The sequence below is a fragment of the Camelus ferus genome, chromosome 5 (assembly GCF_009834535.1).
Source record: "Camelus ferus isolate YT-003-E chromosome 5, BCGSAC_Cfer_1.0, whole genome shotgun sequence".
NCBI lineage: Eukaryota > Metazoa > Chordata > Mammalia > Artiodactyla > Camelidae > Camelus > Camelus ferus.
This window is the reverse complement of record NC_045700.1, coordinates 71,142,218-71,169,751: the sequence shown is the minus strand read 5'-3', so window position 1 is coordinate 71,169,751 and position 27,534 is coordinate 71,142,218. Positions and strand designations below refer to the sequence as shown.

The window sequence follows — 27,534 nt, the reverse complement described above, 5'->3', positions numbered from 1 at the left end:
GGTGGCTGTCAAACCTTTAAAAATCTGACTGATAAAGGTAGTTTTGTCAAAGGAGCGTTTCTTTTTTCATAAATGCATTAGGAGACAGCTGAACACCACTTGCTCAAAGTCGAAGGGCGCCCCTTTCTCCCATGCTGTGTCGCCCTTGGCATGCCTGGCCACGCCCCTTATGTCACTCACGGAGAGGTCCCGCCCCTTACACCGCCCACTTCCTGGTAACCAAGCGCCTTTGCGCCGCCAGCTGGGGACCTGATTGGCTGATGCGGAAACCGCTAACGGCTGCGGAGTTTAAACCCAAGCCGCGGCCGCGAGCGCCGGGCTCAGGGAGCTGGGTGGTGGTCGCCCCACGCTGAAAAAGCAGTAAGTCAGTGACCTGTGACTTTTGGCGTGGCCTCGCCGTGCCTAGCGGGATCCGTGCCTTCCCCAAGACGAACCGCCCGGCGTGGCCCTCGTGGGTCTCGGGTCCGCTGAGCCCCGCGCGGCCCGCGGCCCCGCCCCCTCGTCCTCCAGTCTCCAGGACTGCGGCCCCAGCACTGGCTCCGAGGGGCTCCTTGGAGGTAGGCCCTGTTTGGGTGTTAAGTCGCTGCCTTTTGTGTCTGGGATTTGAGCGCTCGGCTGCGTGAGGGCGGCGAGCCGCTAGTCAGAAAACCAGCTCCTTGCAGTCGGTCTTTGTGACTGCGCTGCTCCTTTCCTTTAGAACAGTTCTGGTTTATTGTGAGCGCTCAGTAAATATCTGCTGAATGAACGTTAGAGACTGCTTACCCAAGTTCTTGGAAGAGCCCTCTCTTGTGGAGCGCTCAGAGTTTAGGACGGAGGCTGGCCGAGGGCGAAGGGTGATAGAAGACTGGGAAGAATTTAACCTTGAACTGGGTGTTGACGTACAGACAGGACTTCGGTAGGGACTAAGGACGATGATTTTTCTAGATGAGGAATCCAGTTCAGGAGAACTGGACATGGAAGTGAGTATTCCTGATGTAGAGTTAGCTGATATGTTAGCCAAACAAGAGCTACGGAACAATAATACATAGGTGAGCTCTAGGTTCAGTACTAGGCACCGTATGTACGTTGGCTCCTTAAGTCCCTACAAAATGCTCTTTTTTTTTTTCCCAAAAAATAATTCCCTAAGTCTGAAAATTGAAACTTGGAGATGTAGGATCACATAGCTATGAAATATAAGAACTGGGCACCAACACAGTCCAACAGCTATTGCAATACAGTTGGCCCTCCTATCTGGGTTCCGATTCCATACAACCAACCAAATCAGCGATGGAAAATATTGGGGACAATTCCAGAAAGTTTCAAAAAGCAAAACTTGATTTTTGCCAATTGCCAACAACTATTTAAATAGCATATATATTATATATACAACTATGTACATTATATTAGGTAGTATAAATAAATTTAAAGATAATTTAAATTATACAGAGGGATGTACATAGGTTATATGTAAATACTATGCCATTTTATATAAGGCACTTGAGCATCGTGGATTTTGGTATCTGAGGGCCCTGAAACCAAAATCCTTCAGGTACCAAGGGATGACTGTATCCCCAGTTTTGCTGGAATGAAGTGAAAGCCTGAGTGAAATAGGTTTACCAGAGGTTTGAAAACTGAGTGTAGACAATTCTTTCAAGGAGTTTTGCTGTAAAGGGTGCAGAGAAATGGAGTGTATATCCAAGGATGAAGTGGGAACAACTCCCTTAGGATTAGGTATATCTCTTCTGTGCCTGTCTCTAAGGTACACTTCTACTTGGTATCACAGTAGTGTCTGTGCCCACACTGAACTATGCATTCCATGACTATGCGTTCCTATGCAGCTGTATCCTGTTTTCTGCCCCCAGTGCCTAGCCTCACTCCTGGCAGGTAGATATAATGTTATAGGTTTGAGTGGAAAAAAAAAAAAAAGATTCATTTACCTTTTTAGGATTCTACTTTTAAACCACTTTTGGTTACATTCATACTTGTCAGATTTTATATAAAGTGTTTTACAAATACTTATGTACAAAGTACATTATTTAAGTCATGATTTGCTTTTTAGAATGTATTTATCAGTTATCCTTTTTGGCTTTATTAATCAATACTATGATTTCCTGCTGTCTTTCTTTTTTTACTCCAGTGATGGAGTACCCCGTGATGGAAACTGACACACTTACCTCAGGAATTAAGAGACGTGTGAAAGACAAAAGAATTTCAAAGACTGCTAAATTGAATGTTTCTCTTGCGTCAAAAATCAAAACAAAAATAATAAGTAAGTGTTATTAGTCTTCATTACTACATTACTTATTTATTACTTATTTATCATTAGCATACTCTCATTTTTACTTTTTTTTCTGGAGAATTGGTATGATATTTGGTACTTTATTTTATCAAATACAGGAAATGACTAAAATGATTATTTTGTTAAATGAGACTTCCTCCATTCAATTGTTCCTTTCTCCTTCAACTCCTCTTAGTTGGGTGGTTATGATGATTTGCTGTCAGTGGTGACAGCTGAATTTTCAGCAGTGAGGCTGGAGTGGCCCAAGGCAGCTACCTCCTTACACTGCAAAGAAAGTACCAACATGACATTTCTGAAAAAGCTAAAAAATGTGACAGACTGTCCTTCTGACATGCTACAGCATTTGGATGATGAGCAGTCTAGGGGTGGTTGGCCCAGGGTGATTTTAGATAGCCAAAGTTCATCATGAGGTCACTGAGCACTTTGGAGATGAGGTTTCATGGATTCTGGAGCTAAGATGTCAGAGGGGCAAAAAAAGAAAGTGGGGGAAATTCCCCAAGATGAATTTTCATTACTTCTGAAAACTACCTCAATGGTTCATCTCCATCTTAGCAGGACTGGGGGAGGTTTCCTGCTGGTATAGCACCTGTGAAAGGTAAGTGTGCTTTGGGAAATAGCCAAGCCTGCTGATTATCTTTAAATCATAATGTTGTTCCTACTCAGATCTCTAGAGCCATGAATTAGACCACCTCCTATAGTGGCTAGTGGGTGTGCAGGACCATTGTACACCCACTGTTATGAAGGGATACACTGAGGTTGAGGAGTGCAACAGGAAAATGTTACTATCCTTTAGCTTCTGCAAATTGCAAACCGGTTCTAGTCTGTTTCCATTTGCTATGTCAAAAGTGGCTGTCTGAATCTACTTTCTCTGTGCCAAAAATAAAGTACTTTTTGGACTCTATTTTTTAGATACCCAAACTTTCCCTGAGTATTTAAAAAATATTATTACTATTATAAACTATTGTTACTATTACTATAGCTAGTAACACTAATACTATTATATAAAAATGTATATTACTATTATCAAACATTTTGCATACACTATACTTTTATTCAGTGGGCTATGTTATTGAATAGTAGCGTGTAAATCAAAATCATGACAATATAATTATGCTTTAGATATACTAAGGGAACACTATATGTAAGGTGAACTTTACCAAAGAGTTCACAATTAAAATCTTTGCAAACAACAGAAAATCATTTCTGACTTAAATTATATTTACATAGTGCTATAAAGAGAAGCAGTCAAGTTTAGATTGCAATAGATGCCTAGAAATAAGAGATAGGATATTTGGGGTGGAGGTGGACGATCCCACACAGTTTAGATGATCTGTCCAACATTATAGTAAGTATGCTCCCTTTTACCCAAGGTTTTGAAAAATGGACTTTGGGAGCATTAATTCTGGAGCCACAGAAACTGGCTCTAAAATTTTCACGATTGGCAACCCTAATTTCTATGAGACATTTCCAGTTAGAGCTGTGGGATCAACTTCTCCATTCTACCTCCTGGTCAAAAGTAGGAAGGAAGGTAGGGCAACAAATACCAAGATTTAGTTTTTGTGACTGATCTAATTATCTAGATACTGTATCTATATTAGAGTCCTCTTGTTCCTAACTCTGTATTCACAAACATTCTGTATTTCTCACAACTTTTATTGAACTTCTATCTAGCTGTTGTTTCTTCAGCTCCAAACTCTGGGTACGTTCTTTTCAAAACTCCATCTGTCTTGCCATTCTCTTCTTTTCTAACTTTCAGTTAAAACTTACAAAGTGAAATACATTTTGTCCAAAATAGTTAATTATTAAGGAATATGAAAATGTAGTAAGATATATGTTCAATATTAACTCTTAAAAATTTTTTTTACAGACAATTCTTCTATTTTCAAAATTTCTTTAAAGCACAACAATAGGGCATTAGCTCAGGCTCTTAGTAGAGAGAAAGAGAATTCTCGAAGAATTACAACTGACAAGATGTTATTGCAAAAAGAAGTGGAGAAACTGAATTTTGAGAACACATTTCTTCGCCTAAAGCTAAATAATTTGGTAAGGAAACTATATTGTGTTTGAATTCTAAATTATCACTAAAATTTTAACTATAGTATTATTATAGAAGCTCTAAAAATGTTTTTAAGTCTCCTAATCAGTGTAAAAACTTTGAAAGAGCATGCCATGTTAATGGACAAACTGTTAGTGGATAATAAAATAAATGACCCAAATCTATATTCTCAATGTATACCTGTGGCTCTGCAAACTCATAATAACTTGATCAACATTTGATTGCTTATCATAAGTAAAACTTGATACATTAATACATTTTAAGAAGATGGCATAATTCCTCCAGTGAATTGAAAAGAGGGGAGTGCCCAGAGTGTTTGAATTCTGCCTTCACACGAGCATTCCACTGGCTGCAAGCCAAAGAGAAGGAAGACTGTAGTCGTTGCTTTTCCTTCCAACTTCCAACTCTGTCCACAGACAGGGCAGTAAGAGCCAGTGATTAGCTAGGTTTCAACTATAGATCTAACTCCGAAATGAATAGAAATTAAAACGGAAAAACGACCTACTGTACTTCTTGAAGCTTAAATCCCTGTGGCTGACGAACTGCATTCACTTGCCATTTGAGGTATTATTATTATGAGGAGATAAAAAATATAGGAAAGTTTATGATTGATAACTCAAAATTATTCAGAATGTGTGTGTGTCTATGTAAACTATAGTGTAGCACCTTTTTAGCTCAGTGTGATCTCAGTTACTTTTTAAGTCTTCTCAACTGGTGGTATTCATAAATGTATGGTATAATAAATCCAAATCTTAATTGATTAAAAGAGCTCTTTCTTTATTTCAGAATAAGAAGCTTATAGAAATAGAAGCACTCATGAACAATAACTTGATAACTGCCATTGAAATGAGCACTCTTTCTGAGGTAAGTAGAATTTATGTGTAAGTACTGTAATATTTTTAACGTTATCGAGGATAATTGAGATTAGTTAAGTAGCATCAAAGTTAGAGATTCATATCTTAACCTTTGTGCAAAGGAATGATGATAATATGCTATTAGCGAGTTAAAAATTAATATTTTCATTTGGTATAATTGGTTATTGAAATTTTTATATAAATATTAGATTTTGATTAAAAGTAACACAGGATCAGATAGCTCAGTGGAACATAATGGCCCCTGAATAGACTCAAAAACATAAAAGACACTAGTGGAAAAGTAGTATTTCAAATTAGAAAAGAATTTGTATTATTTTAAAAATATAGACACAATTGAAAAACTATTAGGGGAAAAAACAGAGACAGATCCTACTTTATACCGTTTTCTAAAATAAATTCTAGATGGATTTAAATGTAAAAAAGTACATCATTTAAATGAGAAGAAATTACAAATGAATTCATGTTAGAAAAGAGAGGTCTTTCTATACCTACAAAGTAAGATACCATAAAAGAAGCTATTGATGGATTTTCTTTAAAAAATTTTTAGCAGCCTCAAAATCATAAAAATGAATTTGATAGCTAGGACAGCCAGTGGGCAGAGGTGTGCCTTATACATTGAGCACTCTCTGAGGAGAAGAGATGCTTTTCATGGGATGGGGAGTCATGGAGAAGGGAATGAGAGTCAGCACTCTGTTTTGCTGATCAGCTTACAGGGCTGAATTGAATTGTCCTAAATAAATTTCTAAGACTAGACTCAATTCCGGCAATGGAGAGTATAGAGTCAGTACAAGAATTGACTTGTAAAGTAAGAGAAAGAAGCCAATTGGCAAGATGTAGAAGAGGGGAGGGTGGTATCACCCATACCTCAAGGAACTGAGGGGACAGATAGCCCTAAAAACATTGCTCAGTTTTTTGTTGTGAGTTGTGTGATATAAAGCTCCTTCCCTCCAGTGGTTCTTTAAAAAGACATAGTAAAGTCAACATTGTTCCCAGCCTTTTATGTGGTTCTCTTTGAATAACTCAAAGAGGGCTGAGATCAGTATCTGAATTTAGGAAAAGTGAAAAACCTGGAGTCAGTGGACGTGGAAGCTGGAGGATGAAGGGACAGCATACAACTTTGATGTCCTCTTTCTTGGACTTATTCTTTAACAGACTAATTTTTGCACATCGAGTTGTGCAATGCCTTTTCTTTTTAGTTGTGGAGGAGGACAGTGGGTAATAGAGATGTGTGGTTCTAATATTGGAACAACATATAAAAGTATAAAACGAAGTCTCACACATGCTTCTGTTCTGCCTCCAGCTGCTTTCTTCTCCATTTTCCTCTCTTCTCCCCACACCTCATGCAGGTAATTGCTTTCATGGATTTCTTTTTATTAAAACAAAGATATATAAATGTTTTCTTAATTTTCTTTCTTATACAAAAGATAACATACTAACTGTTCTGTGCCTTTTTTCCTTATGTGACATCTCTTGAAGATCTCTATATGATTACAGGGAATACTTATTCCTTTTTAGTGCTGCTTAGGATAATAGATCTAGAATGGACTGCTAATCTGTTTAATGAGGCTCCTGTTGTTGGACACATGGTTTGTCTTCTGTTGTTGACTTAACATTAGTGTAGAATGCCTTTTCCCCTTGCATTAATTTTCCCGTCCTGGATTATTCCCATCAGTATGCAAAAATGTTATCTCCCATCTTTAAAAAAAAAAAAGAAGAAGAAAACAAAAATAAAACTTCTTACTCCACTTATATTCCCCATCCCAAGCTACTATCTTTTCTCTTTACCTTTATAGCAAAAGTCTTTGAGACAGTTATTCACAGTGTCTCCAGTTTCCCTTGAACCCACATCGATTGGGTTTTCCTCACCATCCCGTGAAAACTGCTCTTCTGGAAACTGATGTCTATGTTGCCAAAACCTCTGGCTATTTCTGGGTCCTTGTGTTAGTCTTCATGTGACTTTCAGTTTATGACCCTCTCCTGTTTCTTCCTACCTTTCTAATTGTTCTTTGTCATTCTGTTTGCTGGTTCCTCTCTATTTCCCTGATTGCTATTTTTTGGGTACCACAGACCTGAGTTCTTTTTCTCTTCCGTCTATACTCATTTCCTAAATGAGAATCTCATGTTTTTAAGTACTACTGAATATTGATGGCTCCCAAATTTGCTTCTCCAGCTTGGCCATCTACTGTAAACTCCAGACAGTACATGTCTGACTGCCTACCTGGCCGTTTAATTTGGATGTCTAGGAGGCATCTCAAACTTCACAACTGCCGCCAAACCAGTTCCTTTGTGGGGGTCTTCATCTCTGGCAACTACAACTCTATTTTCCTATCTTTTCTACACACCTCATAGCTATCCTTTAGCAAATCCTTTTAGCACCGCCTTAAAAAGCAGTCCAGAATTCTATCACTTCTCACAGCCCTCACTTTTATCACCCATATTCAAGCCACCATTATCTCTTACCTAAATTATTGTAGTAGCAGCCCAGCTTGGGCTTCTTGCTTCTTCCCTTGCCTCTCTATATCCTCTTCTCAGCACAGCAGCCAGAGTGATCCCAGTAAAGTGTTAGTCTGCCTAAAACCCTCCTGCGGCTTCCGGTCTCATCTGCTGCCCGATTTTATCCGAAACTGAAACTCCTGTTCTTTCTCTCACCTCATCTACTCTTCCCCTCCTTCTGCTCATTAACATCTTTAATATACAGGCCGGCTGCCACTCAGGGCCTTTGTACTTGTTCTCCCTTCATGTGGTAGTTCCCTTACTTCCTTCAAATCTTGACTCAGACGTCACTTCGTGAAGCCTTCCCTGGCAACCCTATATAAATCTTAATCCTTCCGCACCTTGACCCAGTGCTTTATATTCTGCTTCCCTGCTTTACTTTTTCTTCTTAGCACTTCAATACTATGTAACATATAATTTTACTTATTAATTTTGTTGTTTATCACACCAGAATATAAGCTTCTTGAGTGCAGGGTATTTGTCTATTCAGAATGATGTCTAGAACGTAGTAGAATTCAATAAATACTTACAAAATGTTGAATAGTATTTCCCCATTAAGAATGATGCTTTCTTTTTTAAGGGTGAAGTACTTATTTATCTTATAATACATCTGTTACTGAGCTTTTTATATAGAAAATAATGATAAATAATGTAAAATATCTTTTTAGCATATGGTCTTTCTTTTTAAGTGTTTAATATAATGACTTATTTTAGCAGTTTTCCTAATTTTACAATTTTAGAATAAACTTTAGAAATGATTTATTTATTATTCTTTTAATGTCCTGCTGAATTCTTTCTGCCAGTATTTTATTTAGGAATTTTTTATTATTCATAAGTGAGGTTTCTTTGAAGTTTTCTTTTTGTAAAGTCTTTAAGCATTATCATGTATACCAAACTAACAAAAAGAATTTAGATGTTCTCTTTTCCTATGTTCTGCAAAAATGACATACTATTAGAATTCTTTTTTCTTCTGTGAAACTATCTGGACCTGGGTCTTTCTCAGTGGAGATAGTGGCTCCTTGTTAACTATATCTCTAATGCAGATATTGGGTTGCTCAGGAAAATTTCTCTCTTTTATGGGCCGTTTTATTCAATTGTATTTCCTTAGAAAAGTACCTATTTATTTCATTCATGTTTTCAAATTGATCTGCATAGAGTTAACCAAAGTCAACCAATAATTTTGTCTGTTTTATTTCCCCTGTTGACTATTTTTGTGTATTTGAGCTTTTTCTTGTTTGTTTTTTTCCCCACTAGGTTAGGTGGTTGTGGTTTTCTATTTTTTCTTTTTCTCTTAAAAGAAACATCTTTTGGATTTAATTTTGAGTTCTGCTTTTCTATGTTTCAATGTCACTATTTCTTGCTTTTATCTTTAGTAGTAAGTCCTTTCTTCTGCTTTTATGTGGTTTCTTCTGTTGTTACTTTTCTGATTGTGAGTCAGATACTTATTTATTTTTCATTCATTCTTACCTCTGTAGGTAAGGTGTCATTTCTCTCATACTGCTTTCACGATTTTTGTCTTTGTCCTTAGTTTTGAGGAATTTGACTATGACGTGTCTTGGCATGGATTTCTTTGAGTTTATCTCTTTGGGAATTCCTTCAGCTGTAATATGCAGATTGATTTCTTTTGCCAAGAGGAACTGGATGTCTGGAGTCCCCATGTGTTCTCCACTGACATTGCTGGGCTTTGCGGGGTGTGCTTGTTACCACCTGGCTGTCTAACTCTCCCCTCGGCCTTTTCTGACAGTACTCCTGATTTGGAGAAGAGTTACCTGTTATAGCCCAGTGAATGTGGATGTTCTATGCTCCTCATTTGACTTTTTACACTGCTGCCAAAATTTAATTGACCAAATCTGTGTGGGTCTATCTCACTCTGTTCTGTTTCATTGATGTGTTTGTCTATCTTTATATGCTAATACTGTACTGTCTCAATTACCATAATCCTCCAACTTTCTTCCTTTTCGAAGTTGTTTTAGCTATTCTAGGTCCTTTGCATTTCCATATGAATTTTAAAACCAGCTTGTTAATCTGACCATACACCTGTTTTTATTACAGGTTAGCACTGTAATAGGAAGACATTGTTGCTTGTTGCCTAATTTTATGATCTTTATTAATTAATTAAAACATGCTCAGGAAACATATCAGGAAATTTAAAAATGCAGATAAACAAAAATTTTAAAGATATATTAACATCACTCAGACTTTGAATTTTAAAGACCATTTAAAAACAGTATTATGAAATCCAATAATGTATTACATAATACATATGTAGACAGGAATGTATTGCACATACATACAGTTGACCCTTGAACAACTTGGGGCTTAGGGCACTGACCTTTCACAAAGTCAAAAATTTGTGTATAACTTACAGTTCCTTACAGCCCTCTGTATCCGTGGTTCCTTTGAATTCACAGTTCCACAGCCTCAGAGTCAACCAACCATGGATCATGAACAGTACTGATGAAAAATCCACATATAAATGGACCCATGCGATTCAAACCCATGTTGTTCAAAAGTCAGCTGTATATGTAGAAATAATTGTACATGCCTGGGTGTACACATGTGTATTTATTCATATGTATAAGAATAAAGTTTGAGAGGTTATGTACCAAAATATTAGTAGTGATTGTCTTTGGATGGCATGATTAAGGATGAACTGTATTTAACCTTATCATTACATTATTCTCATTCAACTATTGAAGGCAAATGTAAGAATGATTCTATAACTATTAATATTCTTGTTTAATTTGGAACTTTAATAGCAAACATGATCTAATGAGGTTAGAAATTTTGTTCATTTTCATTTTCTTTGTTCTTTTCAAAAATAGTTCCATCAGAGTCCCTTTCTGCTGCCAAGTAGCAAGAAGAAACGGGTTAGTAAACAGTGCAAACTGATGCGTCTTCCATTTGCAAGGTAATTGCTTCAAAACTCGGTTAAATATTAACTTGCACACTTCTACCTGAATTGGACTTTGAATGGTTTTTATTTGATCTGCTTCCTTGAAACAGAAAAACAGCGAGAAGTAATGAAATACTCATCAACACTGTACTAGTAAAAGAAGTTTGAAGATATAATCTAATAGAATTCAGGTTTAAATTTTGAAATAATATTCAGTTTTCCCATAGCCTCTGGAGAAGAAAGAGGTACAGGCAGACCTTGGTTACATGGGTTTGAATTACACTGGCTCAGAGTACTTGGATTTTTATATAACATAATCATTGTGTGTGTGATACAATGCTCAGATGTCATCAATCTGTAGTTGCCTACTAGGGTAGAAATAAGATGGTTTGTGGTAACTTGCTATTGGTTGTGTCACCAGGGCTCTAAGGACACTTACTCATCAATTCAGTAACCAGGGTCATCTGTAGAATCCTACTACTTAACTCTTCATTTTTTTCTTTTCCCCCAGGTCACCATTGGCCTTATGTTTTCTGCTGAGTAAATCTGATAACTATTTATCTCTCTATTATCTTGCATAATGCCCAGGCTTTACAATTAACTTTCATCATTGCTGTTCTCCTGACCAAAATTCCCATTTCTTGATTAATTTGATTATAAGTCATAGTAAATACCCTATTTCAAACCTAACATTTTAAAGACAGTTACTGAGGTCCAGTGAGGTAAAATGGCTTAATGAGTTAAAAGCATTAATCAGAATTCTCATCTCTTTTAGACAATGTTCTTTTTGTTATATAACTTACAGGTTTAGTGCATTTACATAAGTGCACGAGTAAATGCACTTGTATATTAAAGTGCCACACTAAAAACTTCTTACATCTACTGTGTCACTTTCTATTCATTCTAGTTTATTCTATTGTTTTGCCTATTCTATTCCAGCATCATGTTGAATCAGTACATTTAAATTAATACAGTTTTAAAATAGAACATTTTGTTGTCTTATAGTTCCTTAGTTGTTTTTCAAGAAAATCTTGTTTGTCATGCATGCATTATTTCATATAAATGTATGAATCACGTGTTAACTTGCCCTCCAAAAATTTTCCTTTTTTTAATGTAAACTTTTGTTTGAAGTATAATATACATTTTAGAAAAGTACAAAAATCTTTATAGAGTGTCATGGATTTTCACAAAGTGAACACTGTAGTATAACCAATATCCAGACCAAGAAGCAGTATCACCAGTACCTCAGACACCTCCTTGTGCCCCTTTCTAGTCACTACTCACCACCTACCCAAGGATAAATATCATAACTTCTAAAATCTCTAAAATCATAGATTTAATTTTGCCTAGTTTTGAACTTCATGTAATGAAATCATACAGGGTTCTATGGTTTTTGTCTCTGGCTCTTTTTTGCTCAGCATTGTGTTTGTAAGTTTCATCTGTATTGTCCTGTGTAGTTATAGCTGAGTCATTCTCGTTTCTGTATACTATTCCATTGTATGATTATTCCGTAATTTATCCATCCTTCTGATGGTGAACATTCAGCTTTGCCATCAAGAAAACAAGAAACCACAAATAGCCAATGCTGAGAAAGAAAAAGAACATTACATACCTATAGCAGACATTAAACATGTAACTGAAGCTGCTCTGAACAACTTTATGCCAATAATTTGATATTTTAAATGAAGTGGACAAATCTTTTTAAAAATCAGTGAACTTGACACAAAGAAGAAATAAAAAATCTGAATATTCTTAAATGTACTAAAATAGGATGTTATCAAAAATATTTCCACAAAAAACTGCAGGCCCCAATATCTTCTCCTAAGTTCTTGAAGAAAAAGAAATGTACACAAGTACTTCCAGGAAAAAGAAAAAGAGGTGCACTTATCAGTTCATTTACTGTGATCAGCATAATATAAATACAAAACTTGACAAAATATATTACAAGAATGGAGAATATATATTTACAAGAATAAACCATCTTCATTATTAAAATACATGCAAAAATCCTGTAATATATTAGCAGATAAAATTTAGTGATGTGTCAAAGGGATATATCATCAGGAGCAGTTCATTGCAGGAATGCAGTAGTGATTTAACATTAAAAAATCAATCCTTATAATTCACTACATTAGTAGAAAAAATATTTTAAAATCATTACATTAATAGAAAAAAAAGAGGAAAGTACTATCTTCTCAATAGTAACAGAAAAAGCATTCAACACTCATTCATGAAAAAACTCAGCAAACTAGGAATACAGTGGAACTTCTTTAATCTGATAAGGAGGATCTACAAAAACCCAAGAGCAAACGTATTAAATAATGGGAACACAATAAGAATGCCACTGTTAGTACTTACACTCACCCTTGATTTAGTGCACTCTAGTACAAATTATGTATCTGGATCATTATCTATTGATTATCTTTTTCTCTTGAGTTTGAATCATGTTTCCCTGTTGCTTTGTATGTTGAATAATATTGGATTATGTCCCAGGCATTATGAATCCTGTGTTATAGAAAATCTGGATTCAGGTGTATCCCTCCATCAAGTTTGATGTTTCATTTTAGTAGTTACTTTAAACTTGATATTACTTGCCTGTGATGAACAACATATGAAATCTCATTTCAGTTCTTTAATCCTTAGCTAGGCTGCTTGGAATCTTTCTCACATGTATGTGATACAGGGAGCAGCTAGATTTTGGGAAAGTTTATGCACAAATGTGGGGCTCCCCTGTCTACCTTTCCTGTAATTTCTCCCATCACACACACTACAGAAGGTGTAGTTGCCCTGAATTCTGACCTTGTGTGAGACTGTGGAAAGTGTTAGGAAATGTGGCACCGACTCAGGTTTGTAAACAATGGGAAGCTCACCCTGTTTCTGTGTGTCAACCCCTCTTCTGTATCTACTTGCTTTTTGTTTGACTTCAGGCAGTTGTTTTTTAATATTTTGTCCAGAATTTAGTCATGTTTGATAAGATTCATTCAATAGTAGCTATTTGGCCATTGCCCAAAGCAGAACCTCTCCTCTGTTTTTGCTAATTTATTTCTTCAAGTGGTGTAGACATTTCCTCTCAGTGGCTTTTCTACTAACAGGTGCCTTTAAATTTGTAACAAATATTTTAAAAAATATTTTTATCGTTATCAATATTTTTAAAATATCAGTGATTTGTTTGGCATACAGGGTAAATCTATAGCATTGGAACATATTACTCTGTATTCTTTGAATTCAAAAAAGGTCATTTTGGCAAATTATTTCTGTGGCTTTCTGTCTTTTTCCTCTCATAGATTTAACTACTCTGGGATTACGACTTTAGTTTACATGAATACCTTTTGGAAACATAGCAAACTTTATTGCACTCAAAACTATACATACAATTGTACTTGTCTGAAACCAGAGGAAGAGTTTTGGGTTTTCCATAGAATTAATTATAGGAAAACTGTAAACATTATACATGAATATTTATAAGTATGTTTGAACTTTATTCATTTCATTAGTATTATTATCCTAATAGCCCAGCTGGTGATTATATCATTTATCTCCTTTTTGGGGCCACTGGGGCTAAGGAGAGAAGAAGCAAGTTCCGTACTGTTAGAAAGTACCTATTTCCTACCCATAATTGCCTTCACTGAACACAAAATGTTACCAGGGTGGGTTTGTGGTTGGATCTTAGATAAATGGAATATAGAAAGAACTATCCATGTAATTTTCTAAATAATTTTTGTAAAATACAAAATTTCTTACTCATTCTTACTTACCTTTAGGGTTCCATTAACTTCAAATGATGATGAGGAGGAAGATAAAGAGAAAACGCAATGTGACAACAATATATCAAAGGCATCACCTGGTATTCCTTCTTTAGCATCAACAAGACCATTACCAACTCAGCATAATTTGAAATTGTTATTTCTTAAAGAAAATGAGCAGAATGTTTGTGGTTTAAATGCCTCAGAACCTGTTTTATCTGTTGTTGATATACTTCCCAAAGGTGAGATTTTTTTTAAAAATTTATTTTGAGTATCAGTATTAAACAGTTAACATTCGTCAGATTTTCTTCTTGAGAGCCATGGTATATAAACAGTTAATAAGTTAGATTTCTTATGTCACAGATTTGCTAATGCCTACCATTTAAAATTGCTGGTGAAAAATTTAATTTAAAAGTAAAAGTGCCAACAAATATCAGGTGCATTGTGGCCTAACACTGTTACTCTGGAAACAGTATTTAGAATGAGCTAGTCTAAAGAGCTTTTCTTGGTATCTTAGCTTCAGAAGTGAAAGATACCATGTATTTATTTAGTTACGTCTTCTCCTTTTCATAGATATGAAAATTGAGGCCCTGGATAGGTGTAGTGACTTTTTTAAGATCATAACCAATTATTGATAAAACAAAAACTTGAGCCTGGGTAATGAATGGTTGAGCAAGAGAAAATGATGACACTTACTTTTTTTATATGGTATTTTAAAATAATAATCCTGTGGTGTAGTCTGGTTTATGTATTTGACATAGAATGTCACATTGGGATATGAAACCATAACTATATTGAATTTAGAGTTTGAATTAATTTTCCTTTCTAAAAATGTATGTGAGTATGTGTGTATAATTTTTATAAACTTCAGCTGCCTGCTGATGACCTTTTGATAGTGATCCTTATGAGAGGTATCACTGTTGTTGAATTTCATTTGCCAGCCTCCTACCACTTAGAAACATACGGTAATGGCTCTACTGTTAGCTATTCTCCACTCTACTCTTGGGGCCAAGGCAGAGTAAACTCCCAGTATATATTTTCCATGGATAGGAACGTAAAACGTGACTTAAAACTACTCTAGTCATTTCTACTTTATGTTTTATCAGCATAGATTCTTCATAATATAATTACCTGAACACATTATCGGAAATCCCTTCTCTGAAACAGCTTGATTCCTAATCTAATTTAAAATAATAAATTCCTTGTTACTACTTTTTTCTGAAATTTGTTTCCCTTTATTTTACAGAAAGCCATTCCCACTCAGACCAAAGCTCCTGGAGTTCTCTAACGAGTGAGATAAATAGTGCACAGTCAATCAGCCACAGAAAGGAGAAACTGTCTCCTAGTAATATAACTAGAAGGAAAAAACATGTATCATCTTGGGAATCAAATAATCCTGCAGACACTCCCTGTGTGACAGATTTAGATCAACAGATTTCAAGACCAGAATTAAATTGGAATAATGAGATAAAAGATTGTACTAATGAAACAAATACTAAAATTCAAAGAAATGTACAGTGCCTTCCTGCCTCATCTGAGTCTGCAAGTGAACCTACTGCAGAGGGCATGAGTCAAGTTCAGGGTAACGATGACTTTCAGTTGCAGAAAACTGTGTATGATGATGACATGGATTTAACTGCTAGTGAAGTAAGCAAAATTGTCACAGTTTCAACAGGTGCTAGAAATAAAAGTAATAAAAAAGCAAATGAGTGTGGAATGAAAACTTTCAGAAAAGTGAAAGATTCAAGCTCTGATAAAAAGAGAGAAAGATCAAAAAGACAATTAAAAAAAAGTTCAGATGTGGATATTGAGGAAAAGAGTGAAAATGGACCAGAAAGAAGATCTATTGTCTTGGATGGTGAAGGGGACTCAAAAGATCCAAATTTTATTCTCAGTACTGAACAGCTGCCTCAGTTGAACACGCTGAAGAAAATGTCCCTTCATAATGACTTTGATCAAGATGCCAGACAAAATACACAGTATAACAAAAAGAAGAAAATAATTCATGTAACAGATGAGCAAGAGGAAACATACTCTCTCTCCCGAAGTGCAGATAAATTCCATGAGGACGGTAAATTTGACATGGGCCTGAGTTCTCTAGCTTGTAAGAAAAGTAAAGCTTCTAGACAGACATTTGTGATAAATAACTTAGGTAAAGATAACTTATTCCCAAACCAAAAAGTTAAAGAAACCACCTCTGAAAACCTAGAAGTCACAAATGAATTTCAAACAGCTTATCTTTTCAACAAAGATAATGTAAATGTATATGATTATGAGACCCAAAATACGTTAGATTTGAAAAAGCAAGTCACTGATATGCAACCCCCTCAGCAAAATGAATCAAAAATAAATAAGAAGCTTAGGCAGAAAGTAAATCGGAAAACAGAGATAATTTCTGAAATGAACCAAATATTTGGAGATAATACTAAAGATGTACGTGGCCCAGAAAAAGGTAACTTTTCCTTCGAAACCCAAGAGGATAAAAAAACGATCCCTGGAAACCTACAAGTTTCAAATGAGTTTCAAAAATCTGCTCTTTCTATTGACAATAATGGACACCTGTGTGATTGTGAGACCCAGAATGTGTTGGGTTTGCAAAAGCAGATCACCAGTGTGTACCCTGTTCAGCAAAATGAATCAAAAATTAATAAGAATCTTAGGCAGAAAGTAAATCGGAAGACTGAAATAATTTCCAAAGTGAATCATTTCGATAATGACAGAAGTGGTAACCCAGAAAAGGGTAACTCTTCCATCCTAACCCAGAATAAAGAAATCATCCCTGATAGCCTACAAGATACAAGTGAGTTTCAAATACCTATTTCTACCCAAGATAGTGGAAATCTAGATTATGAGACTCAGAATGTTTTGGGGGTGATAAAACATGTACATGCTATACAACCTGCTTATCAAAATGAATCAAAAGTAGGTAAGAAGCTTAGGCAGAAGGCATGTCGGAAGACGGAAATAATTTCTGAAATCAACCAAATATATGAGAATGATGACAAAGGCTTGCATGACCCAGAAAAAAGTAACTTATTTTCTCTAACCCAAAAAGATAAAGAAATTGTCCCTGAAAACTTAGAAGACTCAATTGACTTTCAGATAGCTGATCTTTCTCCTAGAGGTAATAGGAGCCTATGTGATTATGAGACTCAAAACCTTTTAGGGGTGAAAAAGCATGCTACTGATATGCCACCTGCAAAGCAAAATGAATCAAAAATAAGTAAGAAGTTCAAGCAGAAAGAAAGTCGGAAGACAGAGATAATTTTGGAAACAAACCGAAAAAATGATTTTAATAACAAAGGTGTACATGAGCCAGAAAAAGGTAACTTCTTTTCCCTAACGCCAGGAGATAAAGAAACCGTTTCTGAAAACCTAGAAGTCACAAATGAGTTTCAGACAATTTATCTTTCCACCAAAGATAGTGGAAATTTATATGATTATGAGACCCAGAATATGTTGGATTTGAAAAAGCATGTCAGTGATACGCAACCCACTCAGCAAAATGAATCAAAAATAAGTAAGAAACTTAGGCAGAAAGTAAGTCGAAAGACAGAGATAATTTCTGAAATGCACCAGATATATGAGGATAATGATAAAGATGTGGATAGCCAAGAAAGCTGTACAAAAGATCTTGATTTTAAAATAAACAAATCTAAACAAAGACTTGAAGGCCAAGGTATTATCAATGGATACTGTATGGAAATCAACAGTAATGAAAAGGAAAATTGTGACCAAACTTCAAATCCTTACAAATTCGTTAAAAAGCACAGGAAAGAATCATCTGGCAAGGCAAAGAACGTTTTGGCACAAGGTAAAAACAAACCTATTTTGCAGTTAACAGGCTCTTCACAGACATCTGTCTCCTTAGAACCAGGTTTAAAACGTATTACTGATGAAGCAGATGCTGATGCTGGAAACAAAATGGAACTATATAAGAATCCAAAGCAAAGCACTACAACTCTGAACAAAAAGAGAGATCTTCCGTTAGTGGAAGTGACAAAGGAAGGAGAGTGCCAGGTCAAAAGAGTAAGTAAGGTGACATCTAAATCAAAGAAAAGGAAGACCTCCATGGATCCTTCTTCAGATAGTCATGAACTAATGAGAATAATATCTGACACCATTCAGGGAGTATCAGTTGAATCTGAACACACAGTTAAGGAAAAAAATTTGGAAAATGAGAAAATTGTGAAGATGAAACCAGACTTTTACACAAAAATGGTTACATCTTTATCTCAGTTATATTCGCCTAACAGACAAGATTCTTCCTTTAGCGGTGTTTTTGAGGGTTCAATACCTTTGAGTATTTCTTCTAGTAAAAATCTGAAAGAAAATTTTGCTTTGGAGAGCTCACCTGTCTTTCAAGTAAGTGATGATGTGCATGAGACGAAAGAGATGAAATTAAAGGTGAACCGGAGAACACAAAAATCGGGAATAGGTAGGTGAATATCTGAAGTGATCAGGTTTTAAAAGCTTTTTTTTTTTCACTTAACCAGTAAAGCATTTCCTGTTATAAGTGATATTTTTATGGAATTTTAAAACAGTATATAACTATGTAGCCTGATCTATAGAAGTAATACGAAGGAATTTGAAGAAATTTTAATACTTTGAGAAGATAATAGTTAATGTCTTAGACGTTTATACGCTTAAGAATGGATTTTGGTCTTTGGCACAAAGTTGTCTGATAATGACATTAGGCAGATAATTTCCTTTTTCATATTTTTGAAGGAAATTGAGTGCTTTAAATGTATATATAGTAATGAATTGCCCTGGTTTGAGTTTATGAAAGACAATTATAAATTTCTTAAGGGTGGGACTCTCTTCAATAGCATGTATTTAATATGATCAAAGCATTATTCTAGGTATTTTAGGTGATTAAAAAACAATACTAACTCCCTTTCCTCAGAATACTTGTATGGAAAAGTAACAAATACGGTGTTTAAATGTGACATGCTTTAATAAAAGCACACATGTTAAGAGATGTAATGATGAGGAGTAATTTTGACTAGAGGAACCTGCAAAGGCATCATGAAATAGATAGCATTTTAGACCCTAAAGGATAGGTAGGATTCTTACCTTTAGAACTTCTTACTTTCCCCAATTATTAAAATAATACTCAGTCATTGCAGAAAATTGAAAGTAGAGAGTCAGAAAACAGTAGGAAAAACAATCACCCATAGGAACTGCAGTCAACATTTTGGTATATGCATGCAGACTTGACTCTATGCATTTTTAAATATATCCTTGAAATCATACTAGATATAGCATTACCTCACTTTTCCCCCTTAACATTGATATTCCTTTGTTATTAGAAATTTTGTAACATTAGATATTCCTGTATCAATTAAAATTTTCTACAGGGAGCCTAACATTTTAATATACGTATAGAGAGCACTAGGATTTTGATAGATAAGACTATTCAGGTAAAAGGAATACTGATACAAAAAAAGTGCCAGGGTCTAGAGTTGGAGGACGTTTTAGACACCGCTGAGCCATCTTTCACCTCTGTTCCTCAGGGTGCCTTTCACAGCGTGAGCAGTCAGTGACAGATGTTGAATGAATGTGCAGGAATTTGTTTGATTTATGACTGGAGTTGAATCATGAAGAATTTTTATCAGCTTAAATCTGATTTCAGAATAAAAATTTTGCAGACAACTTTGATAGTTTATTTTAAATTATAAATCTCTTTTATTATTATTGCTAGAAAAACTGATTTACAAATAATTTCAGTGCTACTTTTGTAAAATTTAAAGTTATAACTTGATTATTGTTAAGTTAAAAAATTTGCTACCAATAATTTTTAAACCATAAATATCCCATATCTACTTCCACATCCGTGTATTTACTGTTACAAATATTTTTGAAAATGATACTTTTTTCAGGTGTTAGAACGCTGCAGGACTTGACAAATAACAGTTTTGTTTCAAATAACGCTGCTAAACCTGAAAACAAGTCAGAAGATCTATCTTCAGAGCTGTCAAGCCGAAGAAGAAGGTGTACTCCTCTCTCTTTAAAAGAGCCGAGTCTCAAAGGGTGAGCATTTCAATGACATAAAAGTGATTTCAGTGTGATATTATAAATTGTATGCTTTTAAAAAGATTCCTGCCTGAATTAGTATTTGAACACTTCTGAATATCAATGAAGCAATTATTTTTGACATGTAACAACCACAGTATGATCTGAAGAAATGTCTTTTTCTATTCTTTGAATAGGTTTTAAAAAAATTTTTATTGCCTATGATTTGCAAACCCCATTATTTGTTACCCCATTTATTAATTTTCTACTTTATCCTTAGAAGAATTCAAACTGGTTTATATGTCCTTTGGTCTCAAAGAGTAAGTCTTTTTCTTCCTCTTTTTAGGGTTCAAATATACCCCAACGAGGAGGGAATAGTACTTCCCCCACCATTTATCCATCCTTCAGCTTTGACAGTTATCAATATTTTGCCATATTTACTTCTAAAAGCTACCCTTTTATTGTTGTAGTACCTTTAAAGAAAATCCCTAATATTGAGTCATTTAATTCCTAAAACACTTCTGTATATATCTCTAGAAAATAAGTACTTAGCAAAACTGGACAATAATGATCACAACTAATAAAATTATCAATAATTCCTCATTGTCATCTAATAGTAAATCATTATTCACATTTCCTTGATTATCTCAAAAATGCCCAATTGCCTTTTACATATGTTTTATTCAAAACCTTATTTTTTTCAAGGATAAATGAACTAGCTGTTTCAGAGAACCTATCATATTTGGGATGGCATTTTCAAAGGTTAGAAATATCCTCACATTTTCTCTTTATGTTGTTTCAGTGTTTGCTTCTTTCATAAAATTAAAGACATTGATCATTTTTGATAGGTATTTTAAAACAATACCAGCAGGTGGCAGCAATGCAAGGGAGGGTGAAAGAGAAGCCAATTAAAATGAAGGACCAAGGGCTTTTTAAAAACAACTTTATTGAGCTATCATTCACATATCTTATATTTCATCCATTTAAAATGTACAATTCAGTGGTTTTCAGCACGCTTCCAGATATGCACACCATCACCACAGTCAATTTTAGAACATTTCTTCATTTCAAAAAGAAACCCCACGCCCTTTAGCTATCACTGCTGTATCCCGCAGCCCTAGACAACCAGCCATTCATCTACTTCTGTCTTACAGACTTCCTCTTCTGGGCATTTCATACGAATGGAGTCATTTAATATGTGGTCTTTTGTGACTGGTTTTTTCACTTAGCATAGTGTTTCAAGGTTCATCCCTGTTGTAACATGTATGAGAAGTATTTCATTCCTCTTTACAACCTAATAAAATATTCCATCGTGTAGGTATACCACATTTTGTTTATCCGTTTGTCTGTTGAAGATCATTTAGTTGTTTCCACCTTTTGGCTGTTATGAATAATGCTATAAACATTTGTGAATTTTTGTGTGTACATGTTTTCATTTCTCTTGGGTATTTGCCTAGTTGTGGAATTGCTGAGTCATGTAGTAACTGTGTTTAATCATTTGAGGAACTGCTAGACGGTTTTCCAGAGCTGCTGGACAATTTTATATTCCCACCAACGGTGTATAGGGGTCTGATTTTTCTAAATCCTCACCAACACACTTGCTATTTGACTTTTTGATAATTCTAGCCATGCTAGTGGGTGTGAAGTGGTATCTTATTATGGTTTTGATTTGCATTTCCCTGATGTCTAATGATGTTGAGCATCTGTTCATGTGCTCATTGTCCATTTGTATGTCTTCTTTGGAGAAATGTCTAAAGAAATCCCTTACCCTTTTTTCAGTTGGGTTATCTTTCTATTATTGAGTTGTAAGTTAAACCTTTTATTTTAAACTAAGTTTAGACTTACTGAAAAGTTGTAAAAGTAGTAAAGAAGTTTCTTATATGCTCCTCACCTTGCTTTTCCTAATTCTGACATCTTACATGCCCATAGTACGATTCTCAAAACTAGAAGATTAGCATTGGCACAATACAAGATCTGGACACTAGGTATTCTTCACTACCTATATTGTGTTGTGTTCGTTATCTGTTGTTGCATAACAACATTACCATATACCTGGTGGCTTAAAACAACACACATTTATTATCTCTTGGTTTCTTTGGACCAGGAATCTCTACTCAACCAAGTTGGGTGTTCTGCTTAGTATCTCACAGACCTGCAAACAAAGTGTCATCCAGGCTGGTTCTAATCTGGAGGCTCTCCTGTGTGCTTCTAAGGTCACACAGATTATTGGAAGAATTCATTTCCTTGTGGTTATGGAACAGAGGGCCCAGCTTTTTGCTGTTGGCAGGAGTCTGTCCTCAGCTCCTAGAGGCTGCACTTAGCTCCTTGCCACATGGGCCTCCCAACATGGCCACTTGCTTCAAAACTAGCTATAGAGAGAGTCTCTGGAGCAAATCCTCTAGCAAGATGGAGTGTTAAATGAAACATAATCTCAAAAGTGCGATAACCCATCACCGTTGCCATTTCTATTGGCTGGATGCGAGTCACAGCTCCTGTCTGTACTCAGGGAGCGGGTGTTATACAAGGGCATGAACAGCAACAGGCAGAGTCATGGAGGGGTCCTCCTTAGAGTCTGTCCACCACAGGGGCCATTGACGTTAGGCCCTCTCAGCAGCTGGAGCGAGGGAATATACGTAGGTATACTAACCCATGTGTATGCTCACTTTTATATTTATTTATCTACCTGTATATATGGTAAAAACCATGAGTTTATACTGATACCTCAGATTCTTGTTCAACATCACAGGGTTCATTTGAGCTTTGTTTGCTTGTAATTTCTTTCTCCATTGGTAAGTAGCCTGGCTCTCACTAGCTATAGTGTATTTATTTGTTTGTCCAGTTCTAACATACACATAAAGTAGTTTCAGAATTGCTGACCCATATTCTGTGAGGAACATATTTACTAACTAGATCATAACATTTAGGTACAGTTCTTTTTGTCCTAGTTCTTTTCTTACCAACCCCCTTCAACATAATCATGTCATACATTTGTTACTGTTTGTATTCCATTTTCTTTTCCCACATCTTAGTAGGTTTTGTTGTTTACTTTTCAAGCATGTGAAACGTTTCTTGGATTGTAAGGCCAGAGCCATGCAAAGTGGTATATGCAGAGAAGTGTCAACTACTTTCATCCCTGCCACCCTACTCCCATTATCCTGTTTTCACCCATCTCCTGTGGATAACCAATTCCTTTAGTTTCTGGTTTATCATTTCTGTATTTCTCCTGCACAAATAAGCAGATAGATGTATATCCCCCTTTTCCTTACATAAAGGTAGCATATTGTAGCTAATCTGTTCAACTTTGCTTTTTATCATTTAACAGTATGCTTTGGAAATCCATATTAATTTGTAGAGATTTTTATCATTCCCTTTAATAGCTGGATAATACTTAATTTAGTTAATTCTTCTATAAGAGCTACCTATTCTAAACTAAAGATAGCAAAATGCTCTAATGAAGTAGTATTCTATTTTAGTTTAGCTCTCCTGGGCATGCAGATTATTTGGTAATTGGTTTAGCTGGTAAATTTTTTAAAAGCAAAAATCACAATATACATCAGTATAAATACTAAGAGTAATGACAATCCAGCTGCCCCTTTTTTTTTCCGGGTTGGGAATGGCATGCAGCAGGTATAGCACAGCTTCTGATAGACGCCCAGTGCCAGTAAATCCTCACTGAAACTGCTTACCATGTATTATGGAGCAAACATCATAGGCATGAGAATAGGAGCAGCAGGAGTTATCAGGAAGGTAGTACAAATATATTTTTTAAAGTCTTTATCTCTTAAGTCCCAAAGCACTGAACATGACAGAGGGATCATTTTTAATAGTAAAAGGCCTAAGCTACAATGAGTATATAACAGTTATGATAGTTATGTACCAAATAACAGAGCAGCTACCTTTATGAAGAAATAACTATAGGAGATGCATGGAGACATAGGAACACACTTACAGATTTTAACATACTACTCGATACAAAACCAATAAAATGGGCAATAAATAAGTAAGGAGATGGAAGATCTAAACAATAATCAATAGGTAAATCTTATGAATGAATACATATCAAACTCTACACTTTGATCAGAGAGAACACATATTCCTCTCCAGTGTTCATCGCACAATTTCAAAAGCATATCCAGCACCATGCTATGAAAAACATACACTATGACCAAGTGAGACTTATTCCAGGAATGTAAGGGTTGGTTTAATATTAGAAAACTTATCATCATACACCATCTTAATAAACCTAAGAGAATAAAGCATATGATTTTTTTTATAGATGCTGAAAAAGGCTTTGACAAATTTCAACACTCACTCATGATTAAAACACCCAATAGACATTGAGGGACACTGTCGTATAATGATAAATTATATACACATATCTTACTCCTAAAGCTAGTATCTTGTTTAATGGGGAGACAAAAGAGGCATTTCCACTTAAATCAGGAACAAGGTAAGAATGCCCACTATTCCTGCTCCTATTCAACAAAGGACTGTTGAACTCCATTCAGAACAGTGATCACTTCTTGGGGGATGAGAGAGCTGTGATCAGAAAGGGGCACACTGGAGGCTTGGGAGGTGTGCTGATCGCTTATTTCTTAACCTGGGTGTAGGTAAATCAGCATTTATTTGATTGTTTTTAAATTGTACATTTTCTTATATTCTTATATGTATGCTAAAGTTCATAAAATATGTAGTAAAACATAATGTATAAAATTTGTGTTGATTAATTTCTCTTAAACCTTATTTATAATTCCTACTATCAGTATTTTAAATGTATGGCAAAGCTTGTGGCTTGAGGAGGCCGCTTTCTACTGGTATGATGCAGCAATTTTCCTCTCCATACTTCACAGCAAAAGCATTAGCTTTCGGTTGTTATTGTTAATCTTCCTTTTTTTCTACTTTGTAGGAAGATGAGAAGATGAGGTGAATTTATGGATTCTGGTTTTTCTGAATTCTCAGACCATACCAAGTCAAAACATGGGTATAACCAGGATTAAGAAGGTGAAACACATGATTAAAAGTTTTGGAGTGTTTTTTTTTTCCCCTGACTTTTCATGGAGTGTTTATTTATCTATTCTTATGTTTAAATAATATGCGTAAGGTAGCTATATTGCAATATTAAGCTTTTTAAATTATTTTGGTCATCCTATAACTTATCTTCCTGTTCATTTAAGCTCCTTTCAACCAAACAACCTTTAACTAAACAATAGCTGTTAGCCTTTTAACCAAATAAAATGTATTATAAATACTTTTGCATTGGTTATCTTGTGTACCAGGTTGTCTTGTTTTGTTTTGTTTTGTTTTGTTTTTAAACCATTCAGTAGTGTAAGCACCCATAAGATGTGAATACCTATAAGATCTTAAAAGTCACCTTTTGCCCTGGCCACGTTCCCTCACCTTTCATTCTTCTTTCAAAATTGCTTTTTCAATGTCAGCTTCTGTATTACTTCCATTATATGTAATCTGATGACTTGGCTGAGGGGTTAACCTCTCAGGCTCTTTTGAATTTGATTTTTACAACTTTAATTTGAAGATCACTTACTATTCTAGTATTAAAAAGTAGTAAATTCTATTCATATATGAGATTAATGGACATAGCTTAGTGTATTCAAATGACTAGTCAGATTCTATTCTGCCTAGATGGGAAAGCTTTCTTAGACTCTATCTGCATTTTTAACAAGAACCTCAGATAATTCTGGGGCCGACTGTCCAGGACCACACTTTGAGGAACCTACTGTAGGACTATAGTCTGACAGAACTTCCTCATGTGTCGACAGTGTTGGTTGAATGGAGGCTAGAGGCTTTATTAAAGGAACAGTTTACACAGTGGTTAAGAGCTTGGCACCCTGACAACCTGTTCTCTTTCCTGTACTCCTGTTACTTTAAAGCTTCGGACTGCCTGGAGCCATTCTCTGGTACTATGTTTCCTATTGTGCATTACTTTTTTCTCTCCTTTCCTTAAACTTTGTCTTTTCTTTGTTTCCCTGCCCATGCAAATTATTTTTCACTGTATGTATCAGACTTACCAACCTTTTATTGCTGGTAGAATTTGGTCACAGTGAGAAACAATTTTCCTATTCCCAGATTATAAAGACATTTACCCATGATTTCATTTGTTTTTACATTTAAATTTGATTCATGTGGATTTTGTTTTATTTTATACTGTGAGGTATGAATGCAATTTTGACCTTTTTCTAAATGATTCCTCATTAAAAAGTCCGTGTTTCCACTACTGATTTGAAGTGCCACCTTTTTCAATGTTGTATTTGCATGTGCTTTTAAATTTATTTCTCAATTTTCTGTTCCCTTCTACTATGCCCCATTACCATCCTCTTTTAATTATAGAGACTTTTTAGAGGAGTTTCAAAGTTTCCCTCAGAGGTTTGCCACATTTCTTGATACCTAGGTATTCTGTCTTTTTTTTTCTTGGTATTACAAATGGGATCTTCTCTCTGATTCTCTCTTCTGATTGATTATCATTTGCGTATATGAATATAATTGATTTCTGTATGTTAATTACTAAACTCTGTTATTGTTTGTAATATTTTCCAGATAAATCTGAAAACCCAGCCATCTCTACCCCCCCCCCCCACCGCCCCATTCTTATGCCTCATTGCTTTCTCTTGCCTAATGGCATGGCTGCTACCTTATGTTAAACGTTAAATAGCAGTGGGAATAGTGGGTATCCTTGTCTTGTTCCTGATTTTCATGGGAATGTCTCTGGTTTTGCCCCATTAAGTAAGATACTGTGGTTTGAGCTGGTTATGTACATTTGTAATCACATTAAAATATTATCTATCAATTACTATTTGATTGAGTGCTTTTTAAAAAAAAATCATGAGTGAGTGTTGAATTTTGTGAGTGACTTCACATTGATGGAGACTGTTAATTAGGGTCCAACTAAGAGACAGAAACCACAATTACCTTATAAATGGTTAACGATATTCTAGCGAACTGACCAAGAAGTAAGAAGGCAAAAGGGACCAGCAGAGCATCACAGAGGAAGTGACTATGGGAAGCACCCACCACCTCTGGGGCTGAGGGAACACAGAGAAAAGGATGGAATTATTGAAACTTACAGGCTTAGAGGAAGAGCTCCAAGACTGGGGTGGGTGCTGTTTCCCTGAGGGCTGTGACAAGACTGGTCTTGATATGGTGGAAAAGCTGCAGAATGGAGC

General features: G+C 35.5%; 1 protein-coding gene across 1 annotated transcript; it reads left to right on the top strand.

Moving 5' to 3' along the window:
- Positions 1-282: 282 nt before the first annotated feature.
- SGO2 (shugoshin 2) lies at positions 283-27,158 on the top strand. Its single transcript, XM_032480095.1, has 9 exons — positions 283-557; positions 2,117-2,248; positions 4,146-4,321; positions 5,121-5,198; positions 10,528-10,613; positions 14,360-14,583; positions 15,588-18,779; positions 20,224-20,374; positions 25,263-27,158. Exons 2-9 carry the CDS (start codon positions 2,119-2,121, stop codon positions 25,276-25,278), a joined length of 4,053 nt encoding a protein of 1,350 aa, XP_032335986.1. The 5' UTR covers positions 283-557; positions 2,117-2,118; the 3' UTR covers positions 25,279-27,158.
- Positions 27,159-27,534: the final 376 nt, after the last annotated feature.

Coding starts and splice junctions, on each gene's coding strand:
- SGO2 (XM_032480095.1), top strand. CDS start 2,119: ATGGAGTACCCCGTGATGGAAACTGACACACTTACCTCAGGAATTAAG. Junction 4,322..5,120: donor GCCTAAAGCTAAATAATTTG/GTAAGGAAACTA, acceptor TCTTTATTTCAG/AATAAGAAGCTTATAGAAAT. Junction 5,199..10,527: donor AAATGAGCACTCTTTCTGAG/GTAAGTAGAATT, acceptor TTTCAAAAATAG/TTCCATCAGAGTCCCTTTCT.